At 40.4% G+C, this 17,484-nt stretch overlaps 1 protein-coding gene across 4 annotated transcripts in view; it reads right to left on the reverse strand.

Annotated features, from left to right (window-relative positions):
- Nucleotides 1-17,484, reverse strand: part of LOC122845798 (MAM domain-containing glycosylphosphatidylinositol anchor protein 2-like) — a 164,097-nt gene that overhangs the window by 45,262 nt on the left and 101,351 nt on the right. For 3 of the 4 annotated variants that reach the window (XR_006373136.1, XM_044142229.1, XM_044142228.1), the window contains exons 9-10: nt 10,436-10,708; nt 5,921-6,069 (exon numbers count right to left, since the gene is read on the reverse strand). Coding sequence is in view for 3 of the 4 variants with exons in the window: in XM_044142229.1 (XP_043998164.1) it covers nt 5,921-6,069; nt 10,436-10,708 (422 nt within the window). In the remaining variant the exon portion in view is untranslated. Of the gene's footprint in view, nt 1-3,200; nt 4,626-5,920; nt 6,070-10,435; nt 10,709-17,484 lie in introns of those variants that run through there. The other variant, XM_044142230.1, reaches the window with a different exon arrangement.

Raw genomic sequence — 17,484 nt, forward strand, 5'->3', positions numbered from 1 at the left:
TTTTTATCTCTATCTCTATATATCTCTTTCTCTCTCTCTTTGTCTTTGTTTTTTTTCCTCTCTCCCTCTTTCTGTATCTGTATCTCTCTCTCTCTATATATATATATATATATATATATATATATATATGATATGATGTTTCCTCATGGCACCTTGGGTTTTACCCACTGCCCAAATTCCTGGCTTTCTGGTTTTCCCCTCGTGGTGCCATGGATTTTACCCACTCATTGCCTGAGTCCCTCTCCACCTCTGCTGAAGAATTGGTGACAGTTCCTGGTTTCACAGCTGGCAGTCAGATCACTCTTGCTTCTCCTTTCAAAAACTTACCTGTCCGCCCTCCACCGTGGCCGCTACCATCTACCTCCAAATAACTCTCTGTCTGGACCTCACACTGGAACCTGGATCATCTCAAGACCCCAGCTAAGACCGCCACCCCAGTGGCCCCAGTAATTTCCCCCTGGCGGAAACACATCATCACACCAAGTAAGATCAGTCCATTTTTCCTCTGAAGACAATGGGAGAGAGATGGTGAGTTGAAGGGGTATCGGACAAATGAACTTCAAATCAAATCAAACTATTTGTATAGCACATTTCAGCAGCAAGGCATTTCAAAGTGCTTTACATCAAATCAAACAAAAACACAATGCAACATAGAATCAACAATCAAAACAATATCAAGTCAGATTCCATCAATAAATTTGTAATTGATTACGTTTCAAATAAAACTCTAAACAAGTGGGTTTTTAGTTGAGATTTAAAGGAAGTCAGTGTTTCAGCTGTTTTACAGTTTTCTGGAAGTTTGTTCCAGATTTTTGGTGCATAGATGCTGAATGCTGCTTCTCCTCATTTGGTTCTGGTTCTGGGGGTGCAGAGCAGACCAGAACCAGAAGACCTGAGAGTTCTGGAAGGTTGATACAACAGCAGCAGATCTTTAATGTATTGTGGTGCTAAACCATTCAGTGATTTATAAACTAACAACAGTATTTTAAAGTCTATTCTTTGAGCTACAGGGAGCCAGTGGAGGGACTTTAAAACTGGTGTTATGTGCTCTATCTTCCTGGTTTTAGTGAGAACGCGAGCAGCAGCATTTTGGATCAGCTGCAGCTGTTTGATTTGTTGGACAGACCTGTGAAGACGCCGTTACAATAATCAATACGACTGAAGATAAACGCATGGATGAGTTTCTCTATATCTGGCTGATACATTAGTCCTTTAATCCTGGAAATGTTCTTCAGGTGATAGAAGGCCGTCTTTGTGACTGTCTTTATGTGGCTCTGAAGGTTCAGGTCAGAGTCCATCACTACTCCCAGGTTTCGGGCCTGATCACTGGTTTTTAGTTGTAATAACTGAAGCTGTGCACTGACTCTAGATCTATAACTCTAGATCTATAACTCTAGATCGTCCAAAAATAATAACTTCAGTTTTGTTTTTTTTCAGCTGGAGGAAGTTTTGGCACATCCACACATTTATCTGTTCTAAGCCTCTGTTCAGTGATTGGATGGGATCAAAGGTCACCTGGTGACATCATAATGTAGAGCTGTGTGTCATCTGCATAGTTATGGTAGCTAATATTATTTCCTGTTATAACCTGAGCCAGAGGGAGCATATAGATATTGAATAAGAGGGTCCTAGGATTGAACCTTGGGGTACCCCACATGTGACCTTTGACCTCTTTGATGAGAAGTTTCCAATTGAAACAAAGAAATCCCTGTTCTTTATGTAAGATTCAAACCAGTTAATCTCTGGACCGGAGAGTCCGACCCAACTCTCCAGTCCATTCAGTAATATGTCATGGTCAACACTGAGATCCAACAGAACCAGAACCAGAACTGTGGTTCTCCCACAGTCCGTATTTATATGGATGTCATTGAACACTTTGACTAGGCCACTCTCTGTGCTGTGGTGAGATTGGAAACCAGACTGGAAGGAGTCAAAGCAGTTGGTTATCGTTAGGAAGCTATTTAACTGTTTACACAATTTTTTCAATAACTTTGCTGATGAATGGGAGGTCAGAGGTCAGAGGTCGGCCTGTAATTCTGCAGTAGTGATTTGTCTAGATTGTTCTGTTTTATCAGTGGTTTGATTACTGCTGTTTTCAAAGCCTGGGGGAAAACGACTGATGAGAGCCATGAATTACTATTTGGATCAGATCAGTAGCAACAACAGGCAGAACTTTCTTAAAGAAATGTGAGGGTAGGACATCCAGACAGCAGGAACTGGAGCTGAGTTGACTTATAATTTCCTCTAGGGTTTTATAATTAAGTAGTTGAAATTGGGTCATTTTTCCTGTATTTGTTTTGTTTGGGTTCAGTGTTGGTTCTGACTTTATAGTGGATGTGCAGATTAATCCTCTGATATTTTTTAATTTTCTCTGAAAAGAAACTGGAAAACTGGTTGCAGGCAGCATTAGACTGAAATTCAGGTGGTAACGTGATAGGAGGGTTTGTGAGTCTGTCAACTGTTGCTAATGAAGCTGGAGCATTGTTAATGTTTTTGTTTATGACATCTGCAAAGAAAGCCTGTCTTGCATGTTTGAGTGTTAAATGATAGTAACGTAGTTTTCTTTATAGATATCATAATCAACGTGAAGTTGAGTTTTACGCCATTTCATTGTCTTGCAGATCTAACTGTTTGTGCATTTCTCCATGGAGATTTCTTCTTACCAGACACAACCTTCATTTTAATTGGGGCAATAGAATCAATGATATCTGAAACTTTAGACTGAAAATCATTTACCAACTTATCTACGTCATTAGAGCTTAAAGATGAGGAAAAAGAGTAGATTTGATTAAATGTTTCTGCTGTGTTTTCAGTGAAGAACGTTTTGTGATGGTTGCTGTTTGTCCAAGTGGGGTTTTTATGTTTTCTTTTCTCACTTAACAAATTGTAGTTAGGAGGCGCAGATTCAATTAGTACGATCAGTTCATTATTGTCATTCAACCATGTTTCTGTCAGAAACATAACATCGATATTATGCTCAGTGATGAAATCATTGATTAATAGAGCTTTAGCACAGAGAGATCTGGGATTTAAAAGAGCCAGTTTTAGTAACTTGGAGGCCAAAAGTTCTTCAGTCTGAGGTTTGAATTAGGTCTGCTGTATTTTATGTTTCTGTTTTTTGTAACATTTCTTGTAGTGATCCGGACAGGTAACGTCCTGTTTTGCAGTGCCAGGGGGCCAGATACATTCTGGGGAAGACTGGTGTAAAAACAATATCTGGACCCCGGCCTCAGACCTCAGAAACACAGAGTGATGGATCCTCTGAGAAATCAGAGGCAGGTGGCTTAAATGAAGTGAGGTCTGTTAGATGAGTGCTAAGGAGAGACGTCCCAAGTAGAACCTGTTGATTCCTTCCATCTGTAAATTTAAGAAACTCTGGTCCAGAAGACATTTCTCCAAAAGTGTCTTGTGAATCCTGTGAATGAGTGGATGAGCAAGAAGGGGGCGGAGGAGGAAGGGAACCAGTTGCTCCGTCTCCAGTCGATGTTGTATCAGCTTGTTTTGGCTCCTGATATGCAGAGGGTGCCATCCTAATCAGACGTCCTCGAGCCTGTTCTTCTGAAGCAACGATGACGTTGCTGTCCTTGTTGTTAAAATAAAAAAGGTTTGCAGTGAGTATCTTTATTCCATGTTTATTAAGATTGTGTCCGCCTCTTCCAAAAAGGTGAAAGTGCTGCCAGTAGATCCAGAGGTTATCGATGAAGGTCACTGAGCTGGCAGAGTAGGTTTTAATCAGCCATTTGTTTATCATGCCCAGCCTGGAGTGTTTTTCGTCTCCCCATTGAGGTGATGGAATTGGTCCACTGAGAAATAACTTCAATTTTAATTTTCCCATAGTGTTCAGAAGAATATTAAAGTCCTTTTTCAGAATCTCAGATTTCTGCTTTGCCAGATCGTTGGCTCCAACATGCACAACTAAAGTCTCAATATCTGGCTGATCAGCGGTTAGAGAGAGAACTTTGTGAGTTAAATCAGACACAGTGTGACCAGGAAAAGAAATCACTCTGGTTTTCTTGGGATTGCAGACGTGATTGATTCCATTTACTGCTTCATCTCCAACAATAAGCACTTTTGGCATACCTTTCATTTTCCTTTAGGGTCTTGGGGGGTGGATGTGTTGGTCTTGCCTCATTGTTGATGTTTGAAGGTGAGGTTCAGGCTGGAGTGCAGAAAATCTGTTTTTCAGTGGGATTCCCACAGAGTGAGAATGTTTTGAGGTTTGGGCTGGTCGCTCTGTCCTTGGGAGTCGATGGAGCTGTTTTGGTTGCAGCTGCTTGTTTGTTTTTCTTTGGTGGAGCAGGTGTTGAAGTTGAAGGTGGGTTTCGGCTCAGAGCCGGCCACGCCGATTTGTCCAGGTGAGGGGTTCTCCCTGTCAGTCGTCTCATCGGATCCGCAGTGTGAGACTTTTGCTGCGACTTGGCACCCAGAGCATTCCAGGGTGGGCTGCTTGATGTGAGGCATACGACCTCTCCGTCGTTTTGAGGAAGAGTTGTCTCTTTCTCACAGTTAGCGTTGATTTCAAAGTTCACCTCCAGCAGTTTGATCTTCATTTCTATAGACTGAAGTCGTTGTATAATACTGCTGAGGTCCTTGGGGTCGGCCAGAGGCATTTTGTCCTGGTTCAACTTGGAGATGAAGAAAAGGTAAAAAATAAAAGTAAGAAAATCCCTCAGTCCTTTAGGTTTGAAGTAATCCAGTTATGATGTTGAAAAAGTAAAATATAACTATAAAAACTGTCACTTTAAAAATAACTCAGGCAAAGTTATCAGTAAGGACAAGAGAGAGCAGGATAAGTTGTTCCTCCTTCAGCTGCCACAGCATGAAACTTCAGAGTACCGACAACACCAACTTCCATCCACAGGACAAGAACCACACAATTTCACATTTCATCATTGTCAAAATAAACTTTATCTGTTCCTTTCCTGTTCTGATTGTGTTCTGTATGTGAGCAAAAAGACTTGAACCCAACATGACATGACGTTTTGCTTCCAAAAAATATAAGTGTAAAAAGTGCCACAACAAGCCCCGGTCTGCTCTACCTCTTCAATATTTTATTAATATCAGAAACTTAGATAAAGAGCAATAATGATATACATTTTGACCTGGTTATAAGTGATCTCTATGAACAGAAAAAACATAATTCACATCTACACACATAGCTACACCACGAAACTTTAAGTATAAAGTGGTGAAAAAAATGTCAACTGTTGTAAATGATGTGTATGTACAATTGAAATAAAGAAAAAAAGTCCAGAAAATATACCGGTAATCATATAGGCTGTATCTAGAGAACACCAAGTTCTGACATAAGCATATTTATGAACTGGAGAGAGGAACACTTTACTAATGTGAAAAATTGGGTGCCGTGCATTATGTTTGTGGGGGATAACTTTGAAATCAACTTAATAAATCCAAACAAACAAAGATACAAAGGATTTCATTAACACTGTGCACAGTATTAGCTTAATTCCAAAAATTACAAGACCCACTAGAATAGCAGTTCACAGTGCCACATTGCTTGACAATGTTTTTACAAATGATTTAGAAAATGGATTATTAATAAATGACATCAGTGATCACCTGCCAGCATTCATATTAATAAGACCAATGAATGGATAGAGGCACTTAGAAGAATTTTTTTAAAGTAAGACTGGCAATTAATATACAAAGAAAATGATGTTGATACGACTTATGAGGAGTTTTTGAGAGAATTTATTATTCTATATGATAAGTTATCATTTTTTACAGTGTCTTTTACACTGTAAAAATCAAGGGCATAAAAATAATCCATGGGAGGCAGGTAATGGAAATGTTTCACACTTTTGCAACCCTATCTCTACATTATGTAAAATCACAGAAAAGTAGTTAAAACTATGCTGAATATAACAGTATTAGTTTATGTATGATCTGAGAGTCTCACCTGCCTGATGCCAAGCCGATAGGCCACAATTCGATCCACAGAATTGGGCTCCATTTGAGTCCATTGAAGTTTGAAGCCATAGACTTGAGGCCTGTTCTGCCACAGAGCATTGAAGGTATCATGATAAAACTCTGGTTTGTAGGCTTTCCCTGAGGAGATGTAGGGGTCATGGATCAGAGAGAGGGATAAATAGAAACCAGTTAAACAAGAAGACACAAAAAATGTAAGAAAAAACCTTTAGGCATTGTTGAATTTCTAAAACCAAGCATTTTCAGAGTGACATTAACACAGCTGTGGTGGATCTGTTAGATTCAAGGTTCTCTAGTGGGATGAATTTTAAACAGGTCATCACTTCTGAACTTATGTTAAGATGTACTTTATTGATCTCAATTTGTAAATTGTCATCAGCCACTTCTGGTGTGAGTGCAGGTGCTGCTCCCCAGTTTTTTCTGGATCTTTTTAGTAATTGTATTGTTTGAAGTTTTTGCCTTTTCTATACACATGCCAGTCGCTTGTTAATTTAAGTCTTCTTATTCAGTAAGCTATCTGGCATCCGTCTCCATCCATCCACCCATCTTCTTCCGCTTATCCTGCTCTGACTGAAGGAGGAACAGTTTATTCTGATCTCTCTTGTTCTTACTGATAATTTTACCTGTGAGTTATTTTAAAATGGCAGCCAGTGCCGTTAGAGAGAGGTTGATCAATCCCAGGTGAAGCTCAACTCACTGCTGCCTTAATTGCTGCACTTCCAAGCATTTGAATGGGAAAATGCAAAAATTCTGTGATTATGAAGAAAAAAATAATCAAAATTGGTTAAGCTAAATAAATAATAAATACTTTACAGCAGTGTTTCCCAAACCTGGTCCTCAAGGCACACTGCCCTGCATGTTTTAGGTATTTCCTTGCTTCAGTGCAGCTGATTTCAATTGATGACTGATTGCAGTTCAACAAACGCCTGTTAATCAGTTGAATCAGGCACATTAAAGCAGGGAAACCTCTAAAACATGTAGGACAGTGTGCCTTGAGGACCAGGGTTGGGAAACACTGCTTTAAAGTACAAAACGCAGGGTGAAAATAGCAATCTAAATTATTTTATCATTATACTTTTTCCATTTTGATAAGTGAGACTCTGCCTCTCTTTCCTCCTCTGGCCGTGCGTCACTGGAATGGATATAACCTTTTATGACACAGAAGTAGCCATGACTGGGTCCGTCTTAATTTTGGCTCTAAAACATTAAAATATCCAAAATACATAAATAAACCATAAACACATAAATTCAATTATGAAGTCTCTGTAAACAGCCTTGCCCTTCAAAATATATCAACCGTTAGTCTCAGCCACAAGGAAGCAATGCAACACAAGTTGAAACTTGTTCAACTTTTGTCCATGCCATCACTCTCACAGCCCATGTTTTGTTTTCGCCCCGAGTGATGGAAAACTGGCACTTTTTGCTGTTTGTTGATCTACATGTGCCAAGCCCATTACTGTAAGAAAACAAGGGGAGGAGCCATTTGATGTGCCGGAGTGAAGCTCTTTGTTTTTGTGGTGTTTCTCTTTCTACCAAAGACACTGGATGACAAACAAGCAAGCATCTGAAAATTCTCACCCTCATTTCACAATTGAGCTCATTTTAATTTATCTTGTGCTTATTGTACCATCCCTACCAGTGTTGGCATAGCTACTTTGAAAAAGTAACTTTAATCGGACTACTGATTACTCCTTGAAAAAGTAACTTAGTTAGATTACTGACTACTTGATTTGGAAAGTAACTAAGTTACACTAAAAGTAACTTTTTAGTTACTTTCAGCAGCTGCTAACAACAACGCTCCGCCTCCTGTGAAAATCACATTGAGCTTTGCCAATACTTAATTGTCAGCTATTTTATAATGGTAACATCAACAATGTGTCTCCACTGATAAGGTTGAACTGAAGAGGAGATTGTACAAAAAAACACTACAAAAAAAAAAAAAACCTGAGTAATTTGTGTGGTCCACTATTGTCTGGAAAACTCTAAGAAGGATTTTAAAGCCCCCCCCCATCCCCCCACCTTCAGGTTCTGTGTTACGGCCCTGCGTTTGGTGTCACAGCACAGAGCTCCTCCTGCAGCTCCACAGCTCAGATGGCTGCACAGATTGGTGACACTTATCCTAATATTAATAATTATAGTGGCGTTAAATTGCCATTATAATCATTGCCAACTACGGACACGTTTATTCGTGGCTGTTTTCACGTTTATTGCGCTGTTCATATTGGTCTCGATGTTTGCAGTTTTCTGGAGCGCAACGCGAAGCTCGACGTCATTCAGAGGTAATATATTAACTTGACATTAACAAAGACACAGCGGGACGGATCATCCGGGAAATGATGAACAAGGAGAGACTGAGTAAAACTACCTTAATGACGAACAAATTCTGGGATTTATTATGAGTCTCTGCTTATTTCCAAGCCCAAATGAGTAACTTCACGTTCAAAAACGAGCCCAAAAAGGAGCAACCAGCAACTCGTAAAATTTTCAAGCGACTTTAAAAAAATGAAGCCCAAAGCCGCTTATAATAATCGGACTTGGTGACAGAAACTCAAAATAGTTCCAGTTTTTCCTCCAACAAAATGCGCATCTCCCTCCATTGTTTACATTTCTGTCGCATAGAGACGTCGGTCACTCGACAAGACAAGTAGAGGAAATACCATTAAATACAAAAGAAGATAGTAACGCACAGTGATTTCGATAAGTAACTGTAGTCTGACTACTCGATTTGAAATAGCAACGCGTTATATTACTCGTTACTGAAAAAAGTGGTCCGACGTCAGTAACGCGTTACAAATTAACACGTTACTGACGTCACTGATCCCTACACACACACTGTCATACAGTCCTGCTCACCATTATTGGCACCCAGGAAGTTCAAGTACATATAGTGGAATATTTTCTGAAGGAAATTCATCAAGTGAAACAACATTTTACTGCTGATAGCTTGTGCTCAATGCAAAACAGCAAATGATAACATTTAAAAAGATAAACATTATGAGGAAAACAAAGAAAAACATAATGTTTAACATGTCAATGGTATTGGCACCTTTGGCAGCAAATCAGTATGAAAACTCAATTCGGCTCACCTGTTGCAAATCACAAATAAAGATCACTTGTGATGAACTGCCTCCACACATGACATGAAATAACAAATGAATGATCATGTTGGTACTTTAAAAACCACCTGTTAGTCAATCTTCACATGTGACAATGGTAAAGACAAAGGAGCTGTCTGAGGACACCAGAAATGCTATTATTTGTAAGCACAAGACCTCCAAAGGGTATAAAGCCATCTCCAAAGACCTCAGTATCCCTATTTCAACGGTGCGTGATGTTATTAAGAAGTTTTCCAGGCATGGAACGGTCAATTACCTCCCTGGACATGGGGGGAAGAGAAAAATTGATGACAGAAGTCTTCGACGGTTGGTGCGAATGGTGGAAAAAACACCACGTCAAACATCTAAAGACCTAAATACCAACCTGGAGCAGTCTGGTGTGATTGTTTCAACAAGTACTATACGGCGCACACTAAACAAAGTGGGGCTTTATGGGCGGAGGCCAAGGAAGACCCCATTGCTGAAGAAAAGACATAAATAACGCTTGATCTTTGCAAAAGAGAACCTGGACAAACCTCAAGCCTTCTGGGACAACGTTTTATGGACAGATGAAACAAAAGTGGAGCTTTTCGGTAATTCACACAAACAATACATTTACAGATGGCGCAACAAAGCCTTTAAAGAAAAGAACACCATACCAACAGTCAAGCATGGTGAAGGATCCATAATGCTGTGGGGCTGCTTTGCGGCATCTGGTACTGGAGGCCTTGACCGTATCACAGGCATCATGAAATCAGAAGATTATCAAGCAATTCTAGAGCAAAATGTCTTGCCCAGCATAAGAAAACTTGGTTTGAGGCGAAGATCCTGGGTCCTCCAGCAAGATAATGACCCGAAGCACACCTCCAAAAGCACGCAGGCATGGTTGAAAGGGAAAAAATGGACTGTTTTAAAATGGCCAGCAATGAGTCCAGATCTCAGTCCAATTGAGAATCTTTGGAGGGTGCTGAAATCTGCCATTGGAGAAAGGAACCCTGCAAATGTACAAGAGCTTGAGCATATTGCAAAAGAAGTGTGGAAGAAAATGCCACCCGAGAAGTGCAAGAAGCTTATAGATGAATATAAGAAACGTTTGGAGGCTGTCATTGCTGCCAAAGGCTGTGCAACCAAATATTAAGGAGGGGTGTCAATATTAGTGCACATGCTGGTTTTCTGTTTTGTCCTTTGCAATTAAAATATTTATGTTGAAATGGTAATTGTCTTTGTTAAATTACGTTGGACCTCAAATTGAAAGATACTGCTGATTTAAGTTTTGAACATTTCCATTTATTTCTGAAGATATTCACTCAGCTATGCAAAACATGAAGGGGTGCCAATAATGGTGAGCAGGACTGTATTTTATTAAAAACTTATCATTCGAATTGACTCACCTGTAAGTAGGAAGGTGCACCGACCTGCCCCGGCATCATTGGTGATTTCACAGGTGTACTCGCCATAGCCTTCTCGGTTCAGAGCTTTAACATGGTAACTGGTGTCATGGCTTTGGTCACTAAAGTGACCAACAGTGAGCAGGCGTGAGCCCAGTTTCCACTCATACTGCAGATGGTGAGCTGGGTAAGCTTCCAGTAAGTTACAGGTGAGGCTGAATGCTCGGCCAAGTGCCTGACGTACCTCTGTGTAAACAGGCTTCACAGTCGGAGGGACTGAAATACAGAGAAGAAAATCAGAAGTAGTTATTAAAAGGACAATATTATGTCTTTTCCAGGCACATAGTGCGATATTATAACACACTAAAGTAACTACAACTTCAGTTGTTATAAAAATGCTGTATATTAATCAAACATTTCTTTAAAAACATTGACATTGAAAATTAATGCCTCAAAATTGACCTCTGCTTTTTAAGGAGCTGGTGGTCTTTCTGAAACTCCACCTTCAGCACGTCATTTCAATGTTTCCGCATTAAACCTTCAACAACTGCACTGAGAAGTAATTTGTATGATGAGCTCAGCAGATGTGCACTTCCACCAGGTGTTTGGTAACTGATGCTGTTGTTAGTCAGAAGGAGTTGAGTAGAGAATGAGGGGCCCTTGCAGCTCTGGAAATGTTGGAACTTGGTGAGAGCACACATTTGAGGATCCCGAATGACTGTGGTAGGTGAAAGGGTTGCCAGCCAATACAAGATGGTGATGTGTAGAGATTTAGGGAGAAAGAAAGTCAGAGCCAAGGACAAACTGGTGAAAGCTGAAAAAGGAAGACAGTTGTGTGGTTTTCAAGAAGGAACTGACTGAGAGTCACCAAGAGCAGAGGCAGATGTCGCGTAAAGTGAAGGCACACTGACCAGCCTGGAGACTGAAGAGGGAGAAAAGGGTTGCAAAAAGTGTTAGAGAAAGATGGAAGGAGTTCTTCAAAAAGTTGAATGGAGAAAATGAGATCAAACAAAGATGAGAAGAAGCTGACACGGTGGACCAGGAAGTGGCTTAGAAAGGATGAAGCAAGGAAGGGATTGAAAAGGATGACAACTGGAAAGGCAGTTGATCAGGTTGATATACTTGTGAAAACACAGAAGTATCTAGGAGAGCCAGTTGTAGAGTTTTTGACCAGTCTGTCCAGAGAGATACTAGAGATAGAGAAGACACTAGTGATGTGCCGAGGCTTCAAGGCGTGTCAGTAATGGAGGGGGCGTTTCCGTAAAGCGTGTATCGAAGCTTGCTTCATTTAGGGGAGGAGCCGAAAACGATGACGTCCGAAGCCTCGCTGCCCGGCTGTACCACGTGACTGCTTCGGGAAGTGGCTCAGATTTTGGCGCGGGGTTTATAAACCCCACAGGCTCCATTCAAAATGTGGGTTGTTGTAGGCGAATTGCGGTCAGTTGAGAGAGTGGATAGAGTTTTGATAGTGGTTATTTAGTTTGAGACAGGGAGAAATATATATATATCTATATATATATAAATAAACACTACAACTTCCCCCACCCAATAGGGCAGTTTCACTAGGAAGTCATATGAAAGCACGGGCCGCCGCACGTCGTCCACAACTCCTCGTCCTCTGGTCGTACCCAAGGGAGAGAGAGAAAAGGTAGAGAGAGAGTGAGAGAGGGGGGGGGGAACAGATTCAGAGAGAAAGAAAGATACTCAGAGACAAATATATATACATATATAGAGAGAGAGGGAGAGAGAAAGACAGAAAAAAAGAGAGAGACACACACAGATACAAAAAGAGGGAGAGAAAAAAAGACAGAGACAAAGAGAGAGAGAAAGATATATAGAGATAGAGAGAAATAGAAAAATAAAAAAAATCGTTATATACAGAGAGAAAGAGATAAATACATACAGACAGAAAAAGAGAGAAAGAGAGAGAGATATATATAGAGATGGAGAAAGAGAGAAATATATCTTTCTCTCTGTATATATTATATATATATATATAATAATATAATATATACAGAGAGAAAGAGAGAGAGGGAGACAAAGAAATGAAAAAAAGAGAAAATCCTATCCTGTCCCACAGCTATCCTATTTTTAATTTTAATTCTAATATTAAGGATACGTGAATTTTCACCACCTGATTTAACTCGAGTTACCTTGAACTCCAATACCATCATCACACATCATAAGCAGATTTGCTCTCGAATAAACAAGGTATTGATCTAAATGAAGTTTGTTTCCCTTCCCCCTTTATTTATTTATTTATTTATTTTTCTGGGATTAATATTTAATGATTTTAGACTTTATTATTTCAGGACTTATAATTGGGTTATTTATTTAATTTGAGTTTTTTACTAATAATCTCACTATTACAAATAGGATTGGTTAGTTAGTTTTAAAGTTCTTAATTTTTATTTTAGGGTTTTTTAGATAGCTGTGGGACAGGATAGGATTTTCTCTTTTTTCCTTTCTCTGTATATATATATATATATATATATATATATATATATATATATATATATATATATATATATCTCTATCTCTTTGTCTCTTTTTTTTCTTCACCTTTTGTGAAGTCATTCCCAAGAGCCATAATAGACAAAAATTCAATGCATCACACATGTTAAGATACAGCTGGCTGTGATCATACACCTGGCCAGTATGTGGTTTCGTGTGCACATGAAGCTTCAAGAAATGAACCCTTTCTCGAACCAGTTGGCTCAAGTGGTTCAATGCCTCATGAGGCTTCATCTCACCATCACTAGAAGATACCTAAACAAGGGAGATGTCTGTGAAAGAAAAATAGTTGATATTTAATGACGAAATAATCCAAATAACACAGTCCAAACACAATTCAAAAAAGGTCCAGCCCGGCGGCACAGTAGAGCGAAAAGCTAGGGCTCAGCACTGGTAGCTACAGGTCTAACGATTGGACAGAAAAGACAGCCTGGCTCGACAAACGTGCAACACCCGACTGTTCCTCGTCGGGTCCTTGTCTAAGCTGTCAAGTCAAAGAACACAGGTGGGGTTAAATACACAGAGGGTAATCACGGAAACGAGACACACCTGGGAAACAATCAAGGGGAGACAGGACAACATGGAGACTCAGAAAAACTCAAAATAAACGTACAGAGAAAAACACAGATCACAACAGTTAAACCCATCCAACTCTGTTATCACACAATTATAGGTTGTATCCTCCCTTTTTTATGGCTCAACTTGTATGCTATAGGAAGGAATGTAGCTGTAACTGATGTTGAGAACTCACTGTAGCGTGCTGTGTGCTGTTCCCATCCGTGGATGTAATAAAGAATTTGCTCTTTGCCATTTGCCAGGGTCTCAGCCTGATCTATTCCCACACAGATTTTTTTCTTTTCCACATGTCCAAAATTGCGGCAACTAAAGAAGTATTAAGTTCATGAGTTATTCAATGAAATAATGGGAAAGTCGTTGAAGCCAGACTGAAGTTAAAAGTTAAATTTCTGAGTAACAGTGTGATTTTATGCCAAGAAAATGTAGTACAGATGCAAAATTTGCTTTACGAATGTTGATAGAGAACTACAGAGAATATTAGCGGTAGCTGCACTGTTTTTGTTATATTTTGTGAATGCATATGATGGCGTTCTAAGAAAGGAACCCTCTCAGGATTGTATTGTACTGTACGAGGAAAAATAAAGTAGCAGAGGAGTATGTTAGCGTGATGCTGAACATATATGAGAGCACCACTCTACCATAGTCAGGTAGATCAGGTAAGATCATGGCACCACTGTAAGAGCTCCAAGAGAAGAGCTCTTACAGCTCCTCTGTTGCTGTAAGAGCGACGGAGGAGCCAATACTTGATGAAGCTGCACTTCAACCGCTTCATCAAGGATTGGCTATGAGCTTGTTCTTGATTGCTGTGATGATGGATAGGTTATGAGATGAGGTTAGACAGGAATCTATAGATTACACTGATATAGTGTAGTAACTGTTGGCCAATAATGAAACACACTGCTGTATTCTTCCTTTTATGTGTTGATCTTTATTTTATATGGATTTTTTTGTTTTTGTTTTTTTAATCTTTGATATTTTGTCTTTTAGCTTTTTATACTTGCTGCAATATCAATTGCCCAAATTGGGACACGAATAAAATGAATCTGAATCTACATGGACTATAATGTTTACAGATGATGTGTAATGAAAGCAAATGGTAAATGGCTTGTACTTGTGTAGCGGTTTATCAAGACCAGAGGACTCCAAAATACACTCTCTGCATTTGCCTGGCCAATGCTGGCACTCTCTGCATTGGCCGAGGGATTTGCCATAGCAACTGACAACAACACCCCTTAAAAAACACTTAAATATTTCCCACACAAAGAGCAGAACATTCACTCTATTGCTGTAGTATGGCTTTAGGCTTAATGTTTATATGTGCCTATGTGAATCAGTTATTCACTCATTCACATAAATATATATCCATCCATCCATTTTCTGTTCACCCTTGTCCCTCAGTGGTGTCGGGAGGGTTGCTGGTTCTTCTCCAGCTACATTCCGGGCGAGAGGCGGGTTCACCCTGAATAGGTCGCCAGTCTGTCGCCAGGCAACACAGAGACACACAGGACACACAACCATTCACACACACACACTCACACCTAAGGAGAATTTAGAGAGACCAGTTAACCTGACAGTCATGTTTTTGGACTGTGGGAAGAAGCCGGAGAACCCGGAGAGAACCCACCATGCACAGGGAGAACATGCAAACTCCATGCAGAAAGACCCCGGGCCGGGAATCGAACCCAGGACCTTCTTGCTGCAAGGCAACAGCTCTACCAGCTGCGCCACTGTGCACTTATTTTTGTCCAGCGAGAATGTCAGGTTATAGATCTGACAGTTGCCTTCTCCAGCTCCCAACCCTCTACATGGGTTGCCCTCCTGTGACGGTCCCCTCCTGTCCAGCAGGAGTCTCTAGTCTAGTCCACTATTTGTTTGCTTTTTTTGGTCTTTCGGGAAGCAGGTGGATGGGCTGTTAATTGAACGCACCGGGTGGCTGATAAATACTGGCATCTAGTCAGTCACCAGGGCTGCTTGATTGGCCTCCGGACCTGACCGGAACAGGCAGCATTGCTCCACACTTCTCTCGGACTGGCTGAGCAGTCTTCCCAGCCCATACTTTTTTGAAACAAATAAAGTATTGTTTCTTTGGATCCACTCGTCTGTCTCCCATTTTTGTCATCGCCTACGAGTGGGGCGTGACAAATGGGGGCTCGTCAGTTTGAACCCAGATTGGAGATCAGCTGTCAGGTATTGTGCTTTGATTTGTGAACTCTGGTTTGTTGGGGGACGTTGACGAGCGTGTTTGGTGAGTGATGCAGCCATTGTACGTCTGTTTTAAGAGAGCGTGTTTGTGTAGCAGTTTGAGTGATCGCTCCCATACAATCATAGTAAGTCGCGATGGTTCTGTCCCTGTTAGGCTTAACAACGACTTCCTTTATGGAGTTTGTTGTGGGGGGGATTTTAGTGTGGTATGAACATGGGTAGAGCAGTTGTCTCGGGAGCACATCCGGAGTTGCAGGGGGGTCGCCATTTATTGGTTGCTTTTCCGGACTCTCGGGCTTTAGTGCATAAAAACCCATCACGGTAACACCCGAAGACTATGGGGGAGATTAGTTAGATTCTGGTTAGTCAGTTAGGGGGATAGGGTCACTGTGACACTCTGGTTGTTTTGGGATTGTGGGAGCTCAGAGTGCTGCTGGTGGAGTTGGAATTCAGGTGTTTGGTGACTAATTGTTAAAGTTATGGCTACTGTTGACGAGTTTTTGCAAGATCCATCTGAAGAGGGGTTGGAGCACTGCACACGCGAACAATTGTTAAAGATCGCTGAACATTTTCATCTAGAGGTCGGTGATAAGCGGTCTAAGGATAATATTAGAGCTATCATTAAAGCTAATCTAACTGACTTCGATGTGTTAGGACCAGCTAAATTGCAGGCTACAGGGACGTGGTTGGAAACTGATGTTGTTGACACTAGCTTGACTTTTGAACAGAAGCGGGAGCTGCTTTTGCTGCAGGCTGTAATAGAACAGAAAAGATTAGATGTGAAAAAAATGGAGTTGGAAGAACGTAGATTGAGTTCAACTAGTGATGGCGTGGAAGTTCCGGCAGGGGAAGTTCTAGCTTGTTTGATGTTGGCAATAATCTGCGTTTGGTTCCTCAGTTTTCTGAATGGGATCAAGATACTTTTTTCTTCCTGTTTAAGTGTGTTGCTGATTGCAGAGGTTGGTCTGATCTGGACCGGACACTGCTTTTACAGTGTGTTTTCACAGGCAAGGCTCAAGAAGCATACTCTGCTCTTACAGTGGATGACAGTAAAGTTTATACCAATGTGAAGAAGGCTGTTTTAACAGCTTATGAGTTAGTATCAAAGGCTTACAGACAGAGGTTTAGGACATGGCTGAAGGGTGGGAAAAAATCCCATGTTGAATTTGCCAGGGAGCTGGGAATCCATTTTTATTATTAAAGTTTTTATTATTTTAAAGGTATACATCTATACAACCACTCCCCACCCCCCGAAAAAGAAAAAAAAAACAAAAAACAACCCGCAAATAAAACAGAACACAACAAAACAAAACCAAAACAAAACCACCAGGTCAGTGCATATCTAATCAATAAAAGTTTCACAACAAAATATAGATAAAATGATAAATAAAAAATGACATATACAAATATCTTCGATGAAACAACCATAGTCAGCAAATAATCACTCGTCAATACTTTCAGAAACAGCAGTTCATCACAAGAATTTACTTGTCCCCGTATTGCAGAGAAGAAAACCGTTCCAGGACTTTGTGAAGTTTTCTATGTCATTATTTGACTTAGCCAGCATTTGTTCATATGACACTATTTCCAACATCAACTCCAACCAGTTTTTAATATTCGGAACAGTTGAGGATTTCCCTAGTCTGAGGATTATTCTGGCAGCCGTGACCGTCCCCACCTGCACCACTGTGCTTTGGTGTTTTGACATATTAGGCATCACTGTTTGATCTCCCAATAAGCAAAGTCTTGGTGACATGGGT

This window comes from Gambusia affinis, linkage group LG16, assembly GCF_019740435.1.
Source record: "Gambusia affinis linkage group LG16, SWU_Gaff_1.0, whole genome shotgun sequence".
In the NCBI taxonomy this organism is placed as follows: Eukaryota; Metazoa; Chordata; class Actinopteri; order Cyprinodontiformes; family Poeciliidae; genus Gambusia; species Gambusia affinis.